Genomic DNA, 18,915 nt, shown 5'->3' on the forward strand with positions numbered 1-18,915 from the left:
TTCAGTGGTTTAATATCCTGTCGCTTCCAGCAAAGCAGAAAAGATAGAATTATAAAGTTGCCAGCCCAAGATTCCAAAATCTGCTTTGCTGGTGTTAATATGTGCCGGGCATCTACCACGACAGCACCTTTCACAGAAAGAGAAAACACTGCCACTGTCAGATAAGTTACAGCATTAGGCAAAGGCCTATGGAAAGGTCCACAGCTTAGAATACAAGGAGTCCAGGAAAACTATCAACAGAAGAAATCATTCTTCATGTTCGAAAAGAAAGGTTCAGTAACATTAGAGAAGAATCAACATTACGGCTTGTGCAATATGTCTGTCTAGGCAGAGTCAAGGTAGGAGAGAACAGACACAAAAGATGAAAAGCAAACTTAGAGCACACCAAAGATAAGACAACCCTAATCATGTCCTGCGAGCCAAAGAGGACACTACTGCCCCTACTCAGGCTGCAGGAAACCCCTGCCCAACCTGGAAGGCCCAGCCAGCAGGGATAACATGCACATTCCTACCAAATGCTGGGGCTGGGCCTCACTTGAGCGTGGGCACCCCATGCCCAAACACCATCCTCCACCCCACAATTCCCCAAAGTCGCAAGACTCCGTCTCACTCGGCCCCCTTTTCTTCGGGTGCTAAGATGAGCACCCATCTGCTCCCAGCCTGTGCACCCCTCATTCCTGCTGCCCAAACCAAGCACTTCGAATAAAACATCCCCAACTACCATCTCCACAAACCTACAAGAGGCCTTCTCAAACTACTTGTGGTGAATGTTCGCTTCCTCCCCCAACCCATTTGGGACTAGAACTTTTATAAAATACAAAATAATGATAACAACTATTAAATGAAATAAAAAAACAAAGACATGAAAACATAAGTTCCACATTTTTATTAGATTGGACAGACTTAAAGTCGGCCTGTCAAATTGTTAAAGCTTTCTAAACCCTTATTCTCATTTTCTGTATGTATCTCATTATAGGTCAATTACAAACAGTTCACAGACAAATCTGTCCATGGATTTCACATGGAGTCGCGCTACCTGACAGTAAGAAATGGAGGTCCAACACCGTCACACTTTCCTTCCTCCTGTGCTTCTCTATTCTGAAGCCTCCCACAGAGACCCGAAGATCTTCTTCCATTTGGGGCAAATTCTCATTTATCCTGCTCCTTTTTCTTTTATCATATCCCTTCCCCAACGGGCTTCCTCCTGACCCTCCCAAATCTCTTGGTCAAGGCTGGAAATAAAGATATGGAAATGAGTCACTGCAACAGAAGTAGCAGATAAACTCTGTGGAAAGTGGACAGATGAAAACATCAGCTACTCATTCTCCTAGGGAATGGCTACAGTGGGAAGTTGAAGGGGAAAACAATAAAAGAGAGAAAGGTGAAAAAACAGTTATTATTATTGCCAGTCACCATATTGATTAATAGCCAGGTATTAACAATAACAGTATTTGGATACCAAAGGAAGATGGAATTTCAAAGAGGAGAGATCTAGGGTCATAGGAAGAAAAGAAATCCAAGAAGAAGAAAACTGAGAACTCTTTTCCATGTATAATTTATCAATTCATGCAGTGACTTACTTTGTATTTGGAAATGTTAAAGAAGTTCACATCCAAAATTGAACTGGGGCCCTGTTGTACAAAGCAGTCATGTTTATTTTCTCTGACCTAAAACAACCATAGAAATGTGAACAAAAGGGTAATAAAATTAACTACCTATCTTGACTCAAAATAATTGTTTATGAGTCTACCATTTTTAAACACTTCTTTAATCTTTCCCTTAACAGGGGAGAGAGGAGAGGTCATTCCAGAGAACTGATATGAAGTCAGAATGTCAGCCTTGCAGACAGTGGCAGAGAAGACAGCTGGCTGGGGCCTCACGGTTAAGCGTGTACTGATCATGACTGAGTATTTTAAAGAAGACTAGCTAGATAGATGGTTTTTAAAGCTGTCCGCTGTATCCTAAACACTCTCTAAAAAATGAAGGCCACTAACAGCTCACTGTTAATCCTTTTTCTCTGGTGGTGGTTTATAATGCGAGATGAGATTCTCATCTGTCTGCAATGGTTTTATCTGAAAGCAGGAGACCAGATAAATTTACGCTCCCCTCAACAGAGGATGTGTTCTCAGATTTCTGCCATCACCACCTTCCTGGTCTCCCAAGGGCTGAAACCTAAGGCTGTAGTTAATACCTCCAGCTTCTCAATCTCACCTAGCCAGGGAACACAAAGCTCACCATGGTGTGGGGCAAAAGATTAAGTATTTACTGAATAAATAAATAACCTATTCAGGTTCAAATACCCATCCACTTTACCCCAAAATACTTCTTACACATCACCTCTTTATTTTATGCCCTCCTCATTACTTCTTGTCTAAATTATGGCAAAAGTCTCCTAAGTAATATCTAAACCCCCAGTTCTCTGCACCCATCCATGTCCCAGCCCCACAAGGCTCCAACCACACCGTCACTATGTTCCTACAGCAAAACTCTAATCTGGGCATCTTCTAGCTCTGAAATCCAAAACAAAGAATAAAGTCAACACCTGGCCCTTGTCCATCTTCCCCCAACCATCCCACATGACCCAGATCTGTATACCCCTAACTCTCTCTACATTTCACCAGTTTTAACTACTCACTGCTCCCAAGGTACACTCCGTGATTTCCTCTCCAGGGGCCTTCACTCATGCAGGTCCCTCTATCTACAGTAATTCAAGTCTACTTTCAGCTCAAAATGCCATCTCCTTCATTAAGCTTTTTCTGATTCTCTGGATTAGAAGTACTCTAATTCCTGAGGACTCTTTAAGGCTTTACTTAAAACTCTCCAATGATACAATCTTCTATTTAAATGTGCATAAAGTTTATTTTGCAATCTTCTCTCCCCTATTAGGCCGTCAACACCATAAGATAGGATCTGTCTTACTCATCTGGGTTCCCCAATGCACCCAGCACAGTGCTTGGCACATGTGGGGACTCAACAAACGTTTTCAACTAATTTGGTGCATGTGTGAAACTAAAAATCTACCTATTCATACACAAGTGAAATTATATATGTGGAAACATCTATAATATATATGCGCATGCATATTTAGCTATCAAATACTTGTTCGTTTCTTTTCCCAAGGGATTATAAACATGATCCACACATGTCCTTAATGGCAGGAAGCAAAAAAATTAAGATAAAATTAAACTAAAATCAAGCCTAAACTAAGTACATGCACCTTAATGTAAGAACCAATTTTAGTATTTCATGAAAAGATATTTCTTTACACTTGAAACAGTGACTAGTGCCTTATCAGTTATGCTATCATTAGCCTAACTGCAGTAAGCAGGATGTCACCTTGCTTCCAAAACCCCCCCAGGTAAGTATTCAGTACCTTTTACAATCAGTAAAAACCAGGTAACAGTGCCATGCAAATCTGTGTTTCATGGAGTCTAAAGTCCCTGATGATTTTGCACAAAAGACTGAATTTTCTTTTCCTGCATGCTTCTCACAATTAATTCAGATTATTTTTAATCTGGAGCTCCAATGAAATTGGTTTCATTTTCAGTTCTGAAGAAAGGAGGGGTTTTATAGTTCCTGTACCCTCAACCATATAGCTGAAAATGAACTACAATAATATACTATCCTATTATTTAATGAGTTTAAAAGGCTAATATGATAGTGTTATTAAATTTCACATTACTTGTGGGGTTAGGTAAGGACATAATCAACACTCAAATTCCTGCATATTTGGGGTCTTTGCACCTAGGAGACACATTCTAGATGCCAAAAGAAATGAATCTCTTAAATGAACTGTCTTCCCTAGTTAGCTTCAAAGTAAATTACATGTATACAGCTAAAAAAAAATCTTAATTTTAGGACTCCTTAGAATGTTAACAGCTACATTACCATAAAAACGAAAAGCCTTCCCTCCCACCTCTATAGATATTCCTCTGAGCCCTGACCCACAATTTGCACTGCACCCTTTTCATTGATATGAGTTTCCTCCATCCCTACCCAACAGCTTCATCAGAGAAACATTCTATCCCCACACCTGCCACGAACATGCGCATCAAGCTTCCAGTTTCCTGGGTCTCATGAAAGCACAGTAATAGATGTGGAGGTCCAAGTATGTTTCTATTTCCCACAAAGCTGACTTCAGTCTCAGCACCTTCCCACAAACTTGATCTGCACTGATCACAACCTTCCTTCTTCCTTTCAGGATGCCAAAAAGCCAGGAGACTCCCAAGGGAAACACCCAACCCAAAAGCTGAGTCTCATCTATGCTCCTCTTTCCCTCTAGATTATACCCTCCTTGAAGACAAAGTCTGTGTCTTTTTTTTTTAAGGTTTTATTTATTTGTCAGAGAGAGAGAACATAAGGCGGGGGCAGAGGGAGAGGCAGGCTCCCCGCTGAGCAGGGAGCCTGACGCAGGACTCAATCCCAGGACCTTGTAATCATGACCTGAGCTGAAGGCAGACACTTAACCGACTGAGCCACCCAGGCGTCCCGAAGTCTGTGTTTTAATCAAAGGTTTATCCTTTAGTGTTTACTGAATAAATGAACAACTGATAATAACTGGGGACCTACTGAACAGTGAAGAACAAGAGCTTTAAAAATGTGTAGTAACACTGCATTTTTGTCTGCTAATGTCATCCAATTACGAACTCAAAAATGGCTCAAGAGCTGCTAAGATCCTGAGTAAAAGATAAACAAGAGGACAGTGAATCCTCGGGAGGCTCTAGGGCAAGATGCCCCAGCCCGATACTGTGGAAGACCAGAGGGAAGCCTGGCGCAGAAAAGACTGGGCTCCATCAGGCCCCCTGCCCCTCCCTTCTCAAAGGTCGCTGCTCAAGGAAATGAGCTCCAGGGCTGCACCAGGCCAGGCTCCAAACCTAAGGATTTGGTCAGAAACAATCAGCCTAAATCCACTCCGGGCTGGTTAGTGCCTCCCCTACTGTACAGGTGACACAACGCAGGCCGGCCGTAGGCCAGGACACAAAGGAGTGTCACTGGCAGAGAACCTCGTTCTCCAGAGAAGTATAATGCTCACGGGAACATGCTGAGAAGTTATGGAGTGGGGCTGGTTTGGAGCTTCTTTCTGGGTGGAGGCTATCCAAAACACCAAGACTCCATATTGTAACGACAGAAGCTAAGCTTCTTTTTGACAATTTCTAACAACTGAAGCCATGGAAAAAGACATCTGTGATTCTCTCAAATTCTAGAAGCTGTTCCGAAATTCCCTTCCTCAGATGGAGCTCCCCATAATGTCTACCAAAGGAGCCTAACCTCACCACCCAACCTGTGGGGTATCCAGAGCCCATAATCTCCATTCCTCCTCTCCAGCTTGGAAACTCCAGGCCATGATATGTGATTTATAAAATGTGATTGTCCCCAGTTCAAGAAACCATCATCTGCCACTGGTCATCCCTCTTCTCTCAAGCAACCTCTTACACATTATGGAAATCTCAACACCAATGTATTTACTAATGTCTGCCTGATACATTAACTAACATTTGTCACCAATCTTTGCCCCTCTCAGTTTTAAGTGGTTTTAAGTTTTACGTTCCTTTAAAAAGTTGATACACTAATTGGTTTCTCACAAAATCACCTCCAAATACAGTAAAGCACACACATTATTCAGTTTCCAAAAAAAAAAAAAAAACATATAACAGCAGTTATAACTGACCTTCTAGAAAAAAAAATAACATTATCTCAGAAGTTTTTCTTAAAAGAACAAAGAAAATTAAAATGGCTAAATGAACACATTAAAAGCCTGGGGGGGGGGAAGTTAACCTAAAAGATTAAATATCCTGCAAATTCTATCTAGTATAATAGTTTATAAATGAGTCTAATATACTATAAATATTATGGTACCTCTGCTATCACCATAGGAACTCTGCTTTCTACTTAAGAAAACTGCATTATATTAGAATGACAGATTAAATAAATTCACTAAACAATTTTAGAAATGCACCTTTTTCTGTAATAATACAATTTGAACCAAACTGCCATTTATAGCTTAATATTTATTTTAGCTAAGCCAAGGCAGCCTGAAAGGCAAAATGACCTAGATTAACAGAGCTTATTCTACAGTAAAGAATTTCAGGTTAATAGGCCCAGAAAAGGTTTTTCTCATGCCACATAATTATTTTAACCAAAGTATACATAAAACCATGATTTTTTTCCATTCCTTAAATAACATTATTTTACTAAATTAATTCTTAATTCCTCAATAATTTTCTATTGAGATCTTTTTTTAGATTAATCTTATAATTCTTCCTTTTTAATTCCTTCTCTTTCCTCCTAACTCCTTAAACAGAAAACTCCACTGTTGGCTTATAGAAAAACGAATGTCAAGTTCACTACCAACTGGCCTGAGACTGATGAATATACAAGCAGGAGATCCATGGTGCAAATGGATGTATCATATTCTGATATTATCTGATTATCATGGTCTGTGAAGATAGTCAATGAAATGCAAGTGTAAACAGAATAAACTCAATTATTTCCTGTGGTCAGTGGAAAGTACATTGGACCAGGAGTCAGTAAACTCAATTTCGTTCTTGTCTATAATACTAACTAGTTGTATGACCACAGACAAATCGCTTAACCATGATAGATCTTAATCTTCTTCATCTATAAAATTAGGAAGCTGCAGCTGACCTCTCAGGATAACTTTCACCTCCAAAACAGTATGATTTCATTTCCACGTCACAAATTTCTATTAACCCAGAGAATTTATGGTACTTTCCATAAAGGTGTTTTATGATTCAAGTTAACAATTTAAAAGTTTCCAAGAAACTCTGGGCGCTTGGCTAGCTCAGTCAGTGGAACATGCAACTCTTGATCTTGGGGGTATGAGTTCAAGTCCCACATTGGGCACAGAGATAACTTCCAAAAAAAAATTATTTTTTGTTAAAGCTTCCAAGAAACTCAAATTTTAAAATTACATCATTTAGACAATCCCTGCCATCCTTTCAGGAAAAACTGCTAAATACTAGCCAGATGACCTTGAGTGAGTCACTTGATTTCCTGGTCTTCAGTTTCCTCATCAAAAAACAGAAATAAAAATATATCCCTATCTGACTGGATTTTCCAAAGGCCCAAGCAAGACAGTTTTTTGAAAGAATTTTATAAAACTTGTCAAATGCAAGTTTCACTATTTCCCATGGGCCTCCTTCTTATATGAGCATTTAATACAGGGATCTTATACTGATCGACAATATTTTTGCTACCAAGGTGCACGTGTATGTCTCACTTCAGAAACACATTTTACATCAAGATGCACACTTGTGGAAGCACTAAGATACACCCCTATAATTTTAAAAGTGTCCTAATTGGAATGTCTTCTATGCAGCACCTAAATTTTCTTCCTATATTCAGTTTTCTTTTTCTTGATAGATTATTACTATTCACTTATGAAAGTACAACAATTAGGAAATAGAATATATAAAGAACAAATCATAGACCTACCTTTTCATGTATTTCCTTCCAACATTTTTCATACACACAGGCTATTTCTTACACAGTTGTGATCATACACATTTCCGTATTTTGCTTCTTTTTCACCCAACACTATAATTTTTCCATGTTACAAATTCTCCCTAAGTGGCACTTTTAAGGGTTATATGATATTCTTTCAGGTTATCCTCATAAATAACAAAAGCTTGTACTTACTGGGTATTTACTATGTGCCAAGCCCTATTCTAAGTGCTTTATATGTATGTGTTCATTTAATCATCACAGAGATCTACAAGATAAGTGCTATTATAATGTCCACTCTCAGGGTGAAAACTTCTCAGCAGAACTCCAGACTGAGAATGTCCGGAACCCACGTCCTTATCCATTATATCCCATTGCCATTCCTAGAAAGAACAATCCCTCTATGACCAGAAACTTGGTTATACCACCATCTTTTTTCCTTTTTATTCTTTTTTTTTTTTTAAGATTTTATTTATTTATTTGTCAGAGAGAGAAAGCACAGGCAGGGGGAGCAGAAGGCAGAGGAAGGTAGGCGTCAGGCTGAGCAAGAAACCCAATGTGGAACTCAATCCCAGGACCCCGGGATCATGACCTGAGCTGAAGGCAGAAGCCTAACCGACTGAGCCACCCAGGGGCCCCTACCACCATCTTTTCTATTTTCTAGAATTCAGGAACTAAAGATCTGATATTTAACATATTCCCGAAACAAAAGAGAATGATTTACTACAGCATCTATAAGATCACAAAACTTCTTCATGAACAAAATACTGCTTGTACTTTTTTCAGAGTGAATCATTCTGTATATAGTTTATAATCTCTTTTTTAACTTAGCACAGTAAACATCTTTCCATAGAACATTACTATATCCACACAACAGAACATGTACCCTCTGTTAAGACAAAATGTATGAAGGGGCAGCTGGGTGGCACAGTCGGTTACGTGTCTGACTTGGTTTCAGCTCAGGTCATGATCTCAGGGTCCTGGGAGAGAAGCTGGCATAGGGATCCATGCTCAGCAGGGAGTCTGCTTGAGATTCTCTCCCTCTGCCCCTCCCCGCACCTTCTTTCTTTCTCTCTCTCTCTCAAATAAATAAATCTTAGGGAAAAAACCCAAATGTACGAAAACAGAGCATGTGAATCTCAAACTAAGAACATAAAAGTTTCAGAATAAACTTGAGAATAAAGAGATCAGTGGAGACCCTAGGCAGTTCACAGATACATGCTTCCAGATTTACTCTCAGCAAATCTAATTAACATTCAATAAATGTTAATCTATAGTAAATAAATAGGCCTGTTTCCAACACAAGCACAGACCCAGCCCGCCTCCAGAAGTGGACACACTCAAGCACTATCTTAATTGTATTTATCTGGCCAAATTCAAAGAAAGGGGGCAGGGAGAGTCAAACACACCACTTGGCATTACAGAGTTCTGATCAGATAGTAAGTCCCCTTATTATCTAGTCACTGATAAGGACTCCAGGGGTCCTAGAGAAAAAGTGACAGAGATGTAAAAGAAATAAACAACTTCACCATCCATGTACTTCTTGGTGGTTTGCAAAACTCACAATTCAATTGAACGGAAAGCATTTCCAGTGGTTTTCATTATTTGTATTTTTGTTTTATTTCATTTTGTTTTCAGAATAGTTATTAAATACCTAACACAACAATTAGACCAGTGTTATTTTACACACTGAAGCTCTGAAGAGTTGGTGAAAACAAATGGTCCTAAAAAAGGAAATGAATCTTACTTGTATCAAAATGTGTGGCTGCTTTCAAAAACTATGCAAAGATCATACAGGTTGACAACTTGACCTGCTTTTTCTAAACTAAAACAAACACAGAGCCAGCCCCAAGGTGATACATTCTTCCCTGCAAGAATATCACCAAATTATTGGGTGGCAATGAGAAATTAATGACATAATGGAATTGACAGTTAGGAAAACTAATCGGGCAGAGGCAGCTGGGCTAGAATGAAGTAAACAGAAATGAGTACAGGGGAGAGAAATTTAGGGCAATGAGGTATTAAAAAAGGATGAAAAACTGAAACTAAGATGCAGTCTTCTGGAGTCATTCATTCACCCATGAGATATTCATCAAACCCCTGCTATACGCCAGGCACTGGAGAAACGGTGGTGAACAAACAGTTCGGCGACGGAAGCAGACATTAAACAAATGTACACATAAATAAAGATATAAATTGTGCTAAGCGGAACAGAACAGGCAGGGCCTGTTTTGGTTTGGGTGGATAGGCAAGGCCTCTGTGAGGCAAGGGCATGTAAGTACAGTTCCAGAGACCTACGGGAGTGGCCTGGCTGATGAGGAAGGAGGCAAGAGGTGATTATTATCCCGGGCAGAGGTAAGAGCTTCTGCCAAGGTCCTGGGGTACGAGAAAGCGTGGCATCTAGAGAACGTTAAAGCCAGGCCCATGAACAACAGCAGAGTGGTGCGTGACAAGGAGAGCACCTTATAGTCCAAGGGAAGAAGCTCCTATTCCAAGAGCAGTGGGAAGCAACAGAGGGTTAAGTTTTCAGAATTAAAGCCTTAAGGATAGGGTAAGAAAGGCAGCAAAGAGACCAGACAGGAGGGACTGTGGCAGGAACCAAAATAAGGGCAGGAGACAGAGGGAAGGGGATGACACGTCTGTAGTCTGAGTGCAGCTCATGGCACACCCAAGATTTTAGCTCTCCTTCCAGGCATATAGATAAGCCTGTACTTCTCTGCCCTTAGAGCGGTGTGGCCTTTAGTCAATGGAATGGAAGCACAAGTGACTGGGTGGAAGCGTTAAGTCCCCACACTCTTGTCCCCCACAAGGACATACCACAATCAAGATGGTGGCTGCCCCATCAACCCAGGTCCCAAGATATGGATAACATGATCCCAGCCATCCTCGACACAGAGGCAGCATTGGGAGGACATAAACTTTTTGAGCCACTGAGGTTTTGGGAGTCATCAGCCCACAATGACTGAAGTAGAAATAGAACATAAGGGATGCAGTGATGATGGAATGAGGAAGGCAAAAGGAGACCAGAAGAGATGAAGGAGGAATGAGAGATTTCAAAGTCAATGGCCATGACAGTGATGCCTATTGCTAAAGAAAAGAACACAAAAAGGATGGCTGGTTTGGGATGAAAAGTGGCAATTTATGTTTCATAGATGCTGAACCTAAGAGACTGGTAGGACAGCCAAGTGCACACGTGAGGCAGGTTAGTGGATAGACAGGTCTAAGCTGGGGAAACTGAGGTAAGAATTCAGAAATCACAGTAAAGGAGTGAAGGGAGAGATTAAATTCTAGGAGCCAGTGGTGGAGAAGGGATGCTTCAGGAATGCCTCTGGGTGGTGAGGGTAGCAAGGGGACAGAGTGAAGACTGGAGCATGGAGGAGAAGCAGAGAAGGGGAAGGAGGGGGGCTGAACAGCATGAAATGCTACAGACCAACGAGCTGAAGGGATGAGGACTGAGAGGCGACCCCACATCAAGGACAGATGTCAGGCTGCAGGGGCACAATCCAAGGTCACACAGTGGTTACTAGCAAAAAGGTACCAGAACTCAAACAGGCAGGCCCAGGCCCCTGAACTTAACCACAAGCTCCCTGCCTTCCAGCAGTGCAATGGAAGAATTTTCTCATCATTACTCTTCTAAAACAAAACATAATGGCATCATAAATACTCCACATTCCACAATTTATTTAGACTACTGTCAAGACCTCTAGATAGTTTGCAGTTGGTCAGTATTTTACATTTTCCACCCTGAATAGTCAGCAATGTGACTTCAGACACTGAACTTAACGAATATTTCAGGTTAATCCTCAGGAGAAATTCCCACAGTTACAAGTACTGGACCAAAGAATGGGAGTGAGTTAAAGTTTTTGATACATAGCCCAAATGCAAAAAGATTATACCATTCATCATGTCATAAAATCCAGGAGACACAATTCCCATTAAATGCCATGCAAACAGAGTCCCTGGACTTGTGGACGTGGGTAGTCCTACAAACAGGACTGCCCGGTTCACCCATCCTTGCAAATACCTTTTCTATCTTTGCAAATTTGCAAATTTATCAGGCAAAAATGGCATCTTGTTTTAATTAACATTTCTCAGGGGCGCCTGTGTGGCACAGGGGCGCCTGTGTGGCACAGCGGTTAAGCGTCTGCCTTTGGCTCAGGGCGTGATCCCGGCGTTATGGGATCGAGCCCCACATCAGGCTCCTCCGCTATGCGCCTGCTTCTTTCTCTCCCACTTCCTCTGCTTGTGTTCCCTCTCTCGCTGGCTGTCTCTATCTCTGTCAAATAAATAAATAAAATCTTTAAAAAATAATAATAATAATTAATGTTTCTCTAGTTATTAGCAAGGGTGAACATTTTGGTCTGCTCTTTATTGGCTAATTATACTCCTTTATTTGAGAAATTGCCTATTAATGTCCTTTCCCATTTTTCTACTGGAGTGTTTTTCTTTTTGTAACTGAGTTGTAAGAACTCTCAATAGATTTTTAAAAACTTAATACTGTGACTGAGATATGGATATAGATATATAGAGTGCTTAGTGTTTCTAACTTTATTGACTTTTAAATTTATGGTACTACTTGTTATACATAAAACAGAGGTTTGAGTGTTTACATGGGAAGGCAATCAGAAGAATGGTTAGAACACGTGGTCTGAAGCCACAGACCTAGACCCTCCACTTACAGCTGTGTCACCTTGTGGTGACTTACCGTCTGAAGCATGAAGCCCTAACACATGTCCTAGGACACAGTAAGTGCTCAATAAATCCTAGATCCAAATATACTTAGGATAACCAATCTTTATTTGTTAATAAAAAACTATTAAATGATTTAAATACATTACCCTATTTAATCTTTGTTTTAAAGACTCTCTAAGATAATAATATCTAATAATCCCAACTCTCAGATGAGCAACTGAGGCTTCGATGAAATAACCTACTCCAAGGCCTCATCTCATCAGTGGCAAAGCCACAACTCACTTCCTAAGCCCAGACCAAACTGGTTTGTCCCTTTAATACTTTAAAAATCCCTCTCCACCCTTACATGATTATTCACCCCCACTTCTTTTATTTATTTCACATGCAACTCATATATTCAGTTAAAGTTTATTTTAGTATAAAAGCCGGGCTCCAACACTGGTTTTTCTTCAGCAGCATTTACTGAACGGTATACACCCACCATGTTTGACTACTCCTCCCATGATATCCTAAATGTTTACACACTGAGGCCTATTTTGGGGTTTTCTTTCATGCCACAGATCTTTCTTCCTGTCTTAGGCCTGCATGACACAAGCTCATCACATTATTCACCCCCAAGATTACACTTAGGAGAGGATGTCTCTAAGAAGCATATATTCATAGACTGCTATGAACCTCTTTCCTAAAAGAGGTTTCAAAGAGACAAGGAAGGGGCGCCTGGGTGGCTCAGTCAGTTAAGCATCTGACTCTTGAATTTGGCTCAGGTCATGATCTCAAGGTTGTGCTCCGCACGAGGCATGGAGGAAAAAAAAAAAAAGACAAGAAAAAAATTATTTTGTGATGTACTCTAAGCCAATCATGGAAATCATTCCCACAATTAACAAATCTACCACTCAAAACTTCTTTCCCTTCCTCCTAAAAGTTATCCCTCTTTGCCCAAGCTGTTCTGCTCCTTCTTGGCTTATGCAGGCATTCTAAACATTAGTTCAATCTCTCATTCTTTTCTGGAAAAAAAAAAAAAAAGTCCCCCTTTCTCTGCATCTTCCAGGTCCGTAACACTTCATAACACTTTCCCACGTACACCAGTTCTGTCATGTCATCTTCCTCTATTTGTTGGGCAAGCCATTTGACACTTTAAACGTGCTCCTTCGGCACTGGAGGAGATAATGCTAAGTGAAATAAGTCAAGCAGAGAAAGACAATTATCATATGATTTCTCTCATCTATGGAACATAAGAACTAGGATGATCGGTAGGGGAAGAAAGGGATAAAGAAAAGGGGGGTAATCAGAAGGGGGAATGAAACATGAGAGACTATGGACTATGAGAAACAAACTGAAGACTTCAGAGGGGAGGGGGTGGGGGAATGGGATAGACTGGTGATGGGTAGTAAGGAGGGCACGTATTGCATGGTGCACTGGGTGTTATACGCAACTAATGAAGCATCAAACTTTACATCGGAATCTGGGGATGTACTGTATGGTGATTAACATAATATAATAAAATTAAAAAAAAAATAAACGTGCTCCTTTGTATTGCGACCCACCTTTTCGTAAACTCCAGACCTGTCCACCTATTTAGATCATGAGCCCTCAAGGCAAGGCGAGGGCTTGCTTATCCTTAGCACCCAGCAAAGATCCTAGCACAGAGAGGACCCTCAGTCCCTGTGGTTAAAGATTTCACAATTCCTTCCCTCCCTTTTCAAATTCAAGGCATTACTAATGCCCTCCCGTCTCCTAATACTCAAATGGACTAGAAACCAAAGAAACAGAACCTGTTGTTGATTATCTACTTGGAGATGGGCCTCCACCCTACTTCCTATGTTTTGGGACAATTCTGTTCGTTGGGACTCCACCAGAGGGTGGAGAATGACAGTGAAGTGATACGCAGGCCAGTTCAGTTGTCGATTTACTAACATACCTGATTTAAAATTACAGCCAAAAACAGGTTTTACCTTACCCAAGGATTTCAAAGACCACCACCACTCAGGTCTCACATTATCTCAGATAATACTGGAACCTTGAATTGACTGACCTAGGAGGGTGAAGAAGGCCCCAAGCACGCACTCCAGGAGAATGTCATCCCACACCTTCTGTCCATTCCCCTCCAGTAACACGAAGGGACATTTAGTGACCCAACTTGGTTTCATTTCATTTCGTACTACTGGATCTCCAAGGAACATGGAAGGAGAGTCTGAAGCTGAACATACTGAGAGAAGATCAGTTAAGGAAGTCTGAAGCCAGGTGACTTAGGCATCAATACCCCAGTGCATATAGCTAGTAAACCCATGCAAAAGCCCGTGTCACAATATTTACACAAATCTCTCAGAGAAAGGATATTTTTAGGCCTTGGGTGGCATACTCTATTAGATCTACGCCATTATGATGCTATCTATAATAAATCTGAAAGACCCAAGGTAAAATGCTTTGTGAGCTCCAAAAGCAATCACAACTCAACCCTGCTCAGGTAAGTTTTTCTTCTGAGTTTGCATATATTTTGAATGTGCTGCCCTCCTGACTATTCTAAATCATAGAAAGCTAATTCTGGAATTGTGGGGATTCTTTCTTCACTACCCAAAATCATAAATTACCTTTCCTATTGTCAAGAATATTACTAGCAGTACCTCTACTACTCACAAAAGCATCTTTAGAACTCAAGCATGTTGATAAGGAAAGGGACTCTAGGAACAATCTAGTACAGCCCCTCAGTTAATAAAATAGAGCCCTGGGGCGCCATCGTGGCTCAGTCGGTTAAGCATCAGACTCCTGATTTCAGTTTGGGTCATGATCTCAGGGTCGTGAGATTGAGCCCCCTGTTCAGCGGGGAGTCTGCTCCTTTTTTTTTTCTCTCTCTCTCCCCCTCTGCCCCTCCTCCTGCTCGCACTCTCTCTAAAATAAATAAATAAATCTTAAAATATATATATATATATATATAAAAAATAGAACTTTGAAGTTCAGAGAAGTAAAGTGACAGCCCAGTGTGACTTTAATTAGCTGGTAGAATATATGTCAGGCACTGTCAAAGAGCCTTACTTATATTACTCATTTAATCCTCCCAACCAACCCTAAAAATATAAGTATGGTATTATCTCCACTCCATAGATGAGGAAACTGAGGCCCAGCAAGGATAAGTTATGTGCTTAAGACTGCCCAGCGGGTAAAGGGCAGAGCTTGACTTATAATCCACATGCTCTGACTCCAGAGCCCATGGTCTAAACTACTAAATCTCTAGGATTAAAACCCAGGACTCCTGACCCCAGAGAGGGTCCTCTCCATTACAATAATTCTAAGCCTCACCAAAGTGCAAACGAATCACATTCAAAAGGGTCTGCAAACCTTGCTTAATTTCTGATTAGAACAAACTACCTATTAAAGATGTTTTTAAGCAATCTGGGAAACCTGAAGAGTATATCAATAGATTGTTAATTTTATTGTAATGGCATTATACTTCTGTACAAATATCTTTATTTTTAACAGTACATGCTAGGTATACGGGATGAAAGGACAAGCGGTCTGGAATTCAAAATCACACTCATACTCACACACACACACACACACGAGGTCTGGAACTCACAATCTCACATACACACGAGGCCTGGAACTCACACACACACACACACACGGGACAGTTAAAACAAATTTGGGTAAAATCTTGATAATTATTGAATCTGTGTGGATTATGAGGGCTCATTATACTATTCTCTCCACTTTTTGTATGTTTATTTTCAAGCTCTTCAAATTAATACAAAATCATTTTTAAAGGCCCACAAACCAGAGCCTATGATAAATGAAGCTATCAAACAATGAAAAATTTATGAGTACATCTCACTTCTAAAGTTTGTTAAGTGGCAGCCTTTATTACACACTGAACTATTTAATTTTGTTGTTTCTGATCTCACTACCAGCCACTCACCAATGCTAGAAGCATGGGAAGAGCCAGTTAAATCCATACCCTATTCATTTTTAATTTTAATCCATCTGTAAAACTGCTTTATTGGTCAGCTAGTTAATAATATTTACTGAGTGTTTACTATGCTGTAAGCATTGTATTTGCACTGACTGAAGTCATCAAAGACAGAGCAGAGCAATACCTCTATCCAAGCATGGATCAATAGACCATGGGATTCCAAACCCCGGCTTGGTTGCTGTTCAGGCTCTTGCAAGGATCAGGGGGACCTCCCTATATCCTCCTAGGATAAAGCCAAACCAGAACCATGTGGCACGTGCACATGCCGTGGCTTCCTGATGGACACTGGGGAGCAGCAAGAAGAAGCAGGTGGTGGTAGAGTATCTGGCAGTAGGTGAAGGGAGTGAGGCTTATGGGTAATTTTTCCCATCTGTAGGCTATCTCAAATTCCTCCTTCTGCAATGCACAACCACTGCAACGCACTTCTCATTCAGCCAGGGAGCCCCTCAAACGCCCCAGAGACAACACCTGCTTTCCTGCCATTTGTTTGTTTGATCACCAATTTCATCAGACAAGTAAGTGACCACTGATAGACAACACTAAGAGCTGAGACACCAGCCAGGCATCTGACTGTTCATGCAGCAGGGTGTCTAAGGAAAACAGATATACTATTAAAGTGTCATAAGGTAACACGAAGTGTCTCATACATGGGAAGGGACACAACCAGGTCACTATCAGTAGGCCACCCTCCAAGAGGAAGGGCAGGTACTCAAGGAATGTTGCGCATCTACAGCTGTTGCAGTGTTGTGCCTATTTTGCAACTTCCGTGCTCAACCTAATGGGTATTAGACCAGTACCTCCTCCTCAGTTCAGGTCTACCAGAACTTTGGAAATCATGGCATAGTCATGTTTTATTTACTCTTCTTTTGCCTCAAATCCCTGATGAGGACAGTAGCCCCCAGTTAAAAGAACTAAATTTCAGGCGAGAACAGAAAAGATGCCACAGATGATACAGGCTTTATCCTTAACATACACACAATGGCAAAAGTCAAGAATATGCAGGGGGTCCTCCTTAGACTAAAGGAACAGAAGTCAGTTTGGGTTTTGGAGGAGAAGCTAGGTTCTGGTCTATTCCCAACTCTGCTCTATCTTACCATGAACTGATCAAGTTCCATAGAAAAGAAAAAATAAAATCCCTGGGGAGCCTGGGTGGCTCAGTCGGTTAAGTGTCTGCCTTCAGCTCAGGTCATCATCCTAGGGTCGTGGAATCGAGTCCAGCATCCCAGCATCGGGCTCCCTGCTCAGCAGGGAGTCTGCTTCTCCCTCTCCCTCTGCTCCCACTGCTTGTGTGCACTCTCTCTGTGTCAAATAAATAAAATCTTTTAAAAACAAATAAATAAATAATAAAATAAAATTAAAATCCCTGTTTATTACTGGCGGACTGACTGGAGTTTGAGGAATCTGGAGTGAGTTGGCAGAGGTGTCAACTGAGAGAAAAATCAAACTAAGCAAGCTGGATATGTAAATCACAAAAACTTCATCTCCAATCCCCACAAATATCATTCACGTCATCCCGTGTCTGCTCAGGAAGGGCATCTATCCGCCATCAGAAAGAGGTCCCAGCTCCTGTGTTAACGGCACCGCACTCAAGGGGACAGTACCCCACACAGCGCCACAAAACAGAGAATCACTTCCAAGGCCCATCTTCTTGCATCGTTCCAACAAATCACCCGCCCACAAACAAGCCCCTTTCCAGAAAACAAATTCCAACAACAATGCAAGGAGCAGCTAAAAGTTTCCAGCTGCCCGGGAGAACATGCTGCCGTCAAAAGTCGCTCCTCTCCCGCACCTTCCAAGTGATCTGGGTGTGCTGTGTTTCCAACTATAGCAGGACCAGCCCTGGCTATGGAAAAGTCGATTTAAAACTTCATCTTCCTACACCCAGGGGCCCATTCTTTAAAGATGTTCTGGCATGACCAGATTAATCTTGGGGCTGCTTGCTTCACTTGCTTCAAATCCCCAAACTTCGCAGTAATTTGCACCAATGCTGAAATTACCGAGGGTTTCTATCACGCCCCCTAACCGGTTACTTCGTAAGAGGAGGCCAAACCTCAGGAAGCCTGTTTAAGCGGAGGGGGTGGAACCGCTTCCCTTCTGGAGCTCAGCCCACCAAAGGGTGCGCAGGGGCACCCCTTACCCTGGGTTACCGACTGGAAAAAAGAAGCCCCCACCTCCACTCCCCTGCAGCCCTCCAGGCCACAGGTGCCAAGACCCTCCAGCATACCGGAAGAGCAGGGGACTGCCGGAGGAACGAGGACAAGGGAGTGTAAAGCCCCAATTGGCAGAGGAAGGTAACTTGGGGGTTTGGGGGGAGGGTAGTTGAGGGAGATGACCATCTCACTTCCAGGAAATTTCCCAGGAGGGAAGGGGGCAACAGTGGCGACAGGACCCCCAGACTCGGGGTGGAGATATGGAAGTTGCTACCCTCCAGGATTTTCCCTTCTCTCCTGTCCAGCATCCACCACCTCTTAATCCTGCAGACCCAACGGAGTCGTGCAGCTCGGCCTGGGCCCTATCGACTTAAGAGGAGCGTAAAGGAGGTGGCCGCCCGCCCGCCTCCCACCGTCCGTCGTCCCGCACTCACCAGAAGCACCGAACCGCGCACCACCTCCGACACGCTCTGCCGCAGCTCGGCCGCCGTGCCTGGCTTACTCAGCGCTCGGGTGAACTTCCGAGTTTCCGCCGAGGCAGGGAGCAGCGGCGGCTGCGACATCCTCGCCGTCACTGCAGCCGCCGCGCCTGTTCCCGTGGTCCGGCCCGGCCGCGCCGCCGCCAGGTGCGCCTTGGGCCCGGCC

The 18,915-nt window shown here is 42.1% G+C and overlaps 1 protein-coding gene across 5 annotated transcripts in view; it reads right to left on the reverse strand.

The window, feature by feature from the left end:
• DOCK9 (dedicator of cytokinesis 9) overlaps positions 1-18,909 on the reverse strand; it is a 271,968-nt gene extending 253,059 nt beyond the window's left edge. For 4 of the 5 annotated variants that reach the window (XM_034665417.1, XM_034665414.1, XM_034665410.1 and 1 more), the window contains exon 1: positions 18,705-18,833. In XM_034665417.1, coding sequence (XP_034521308.1) covers positions 18,705-18,833 — 129 coding nt within the window. Of the gene's footprint in view, positions 1-18,704 lie in introns of all 5 variants that reach the window. The other variant, XM_034665402.1, reaches the window with a different exon arrangement.
• Between the last annotated feature and the right edge of the window lie 6 nt (positions 18,910-18,915).

Source organism: Ailuropoda melanoleuca, chromosome 7, assembly GCF_002007445.2.
Source record: "Ailuropoda melanoleuca isolate Jingjing chromosome 7, ASM200744v2, whole genome shotgun sequence".
In the NCBI taxonomy this organism is placed as follows: Eukaryota; Metazoa; Chordata; class Mammalia; order Carnivora; family Ursidae; genus Ailuropoda; species Ailuropoda melanoleuca.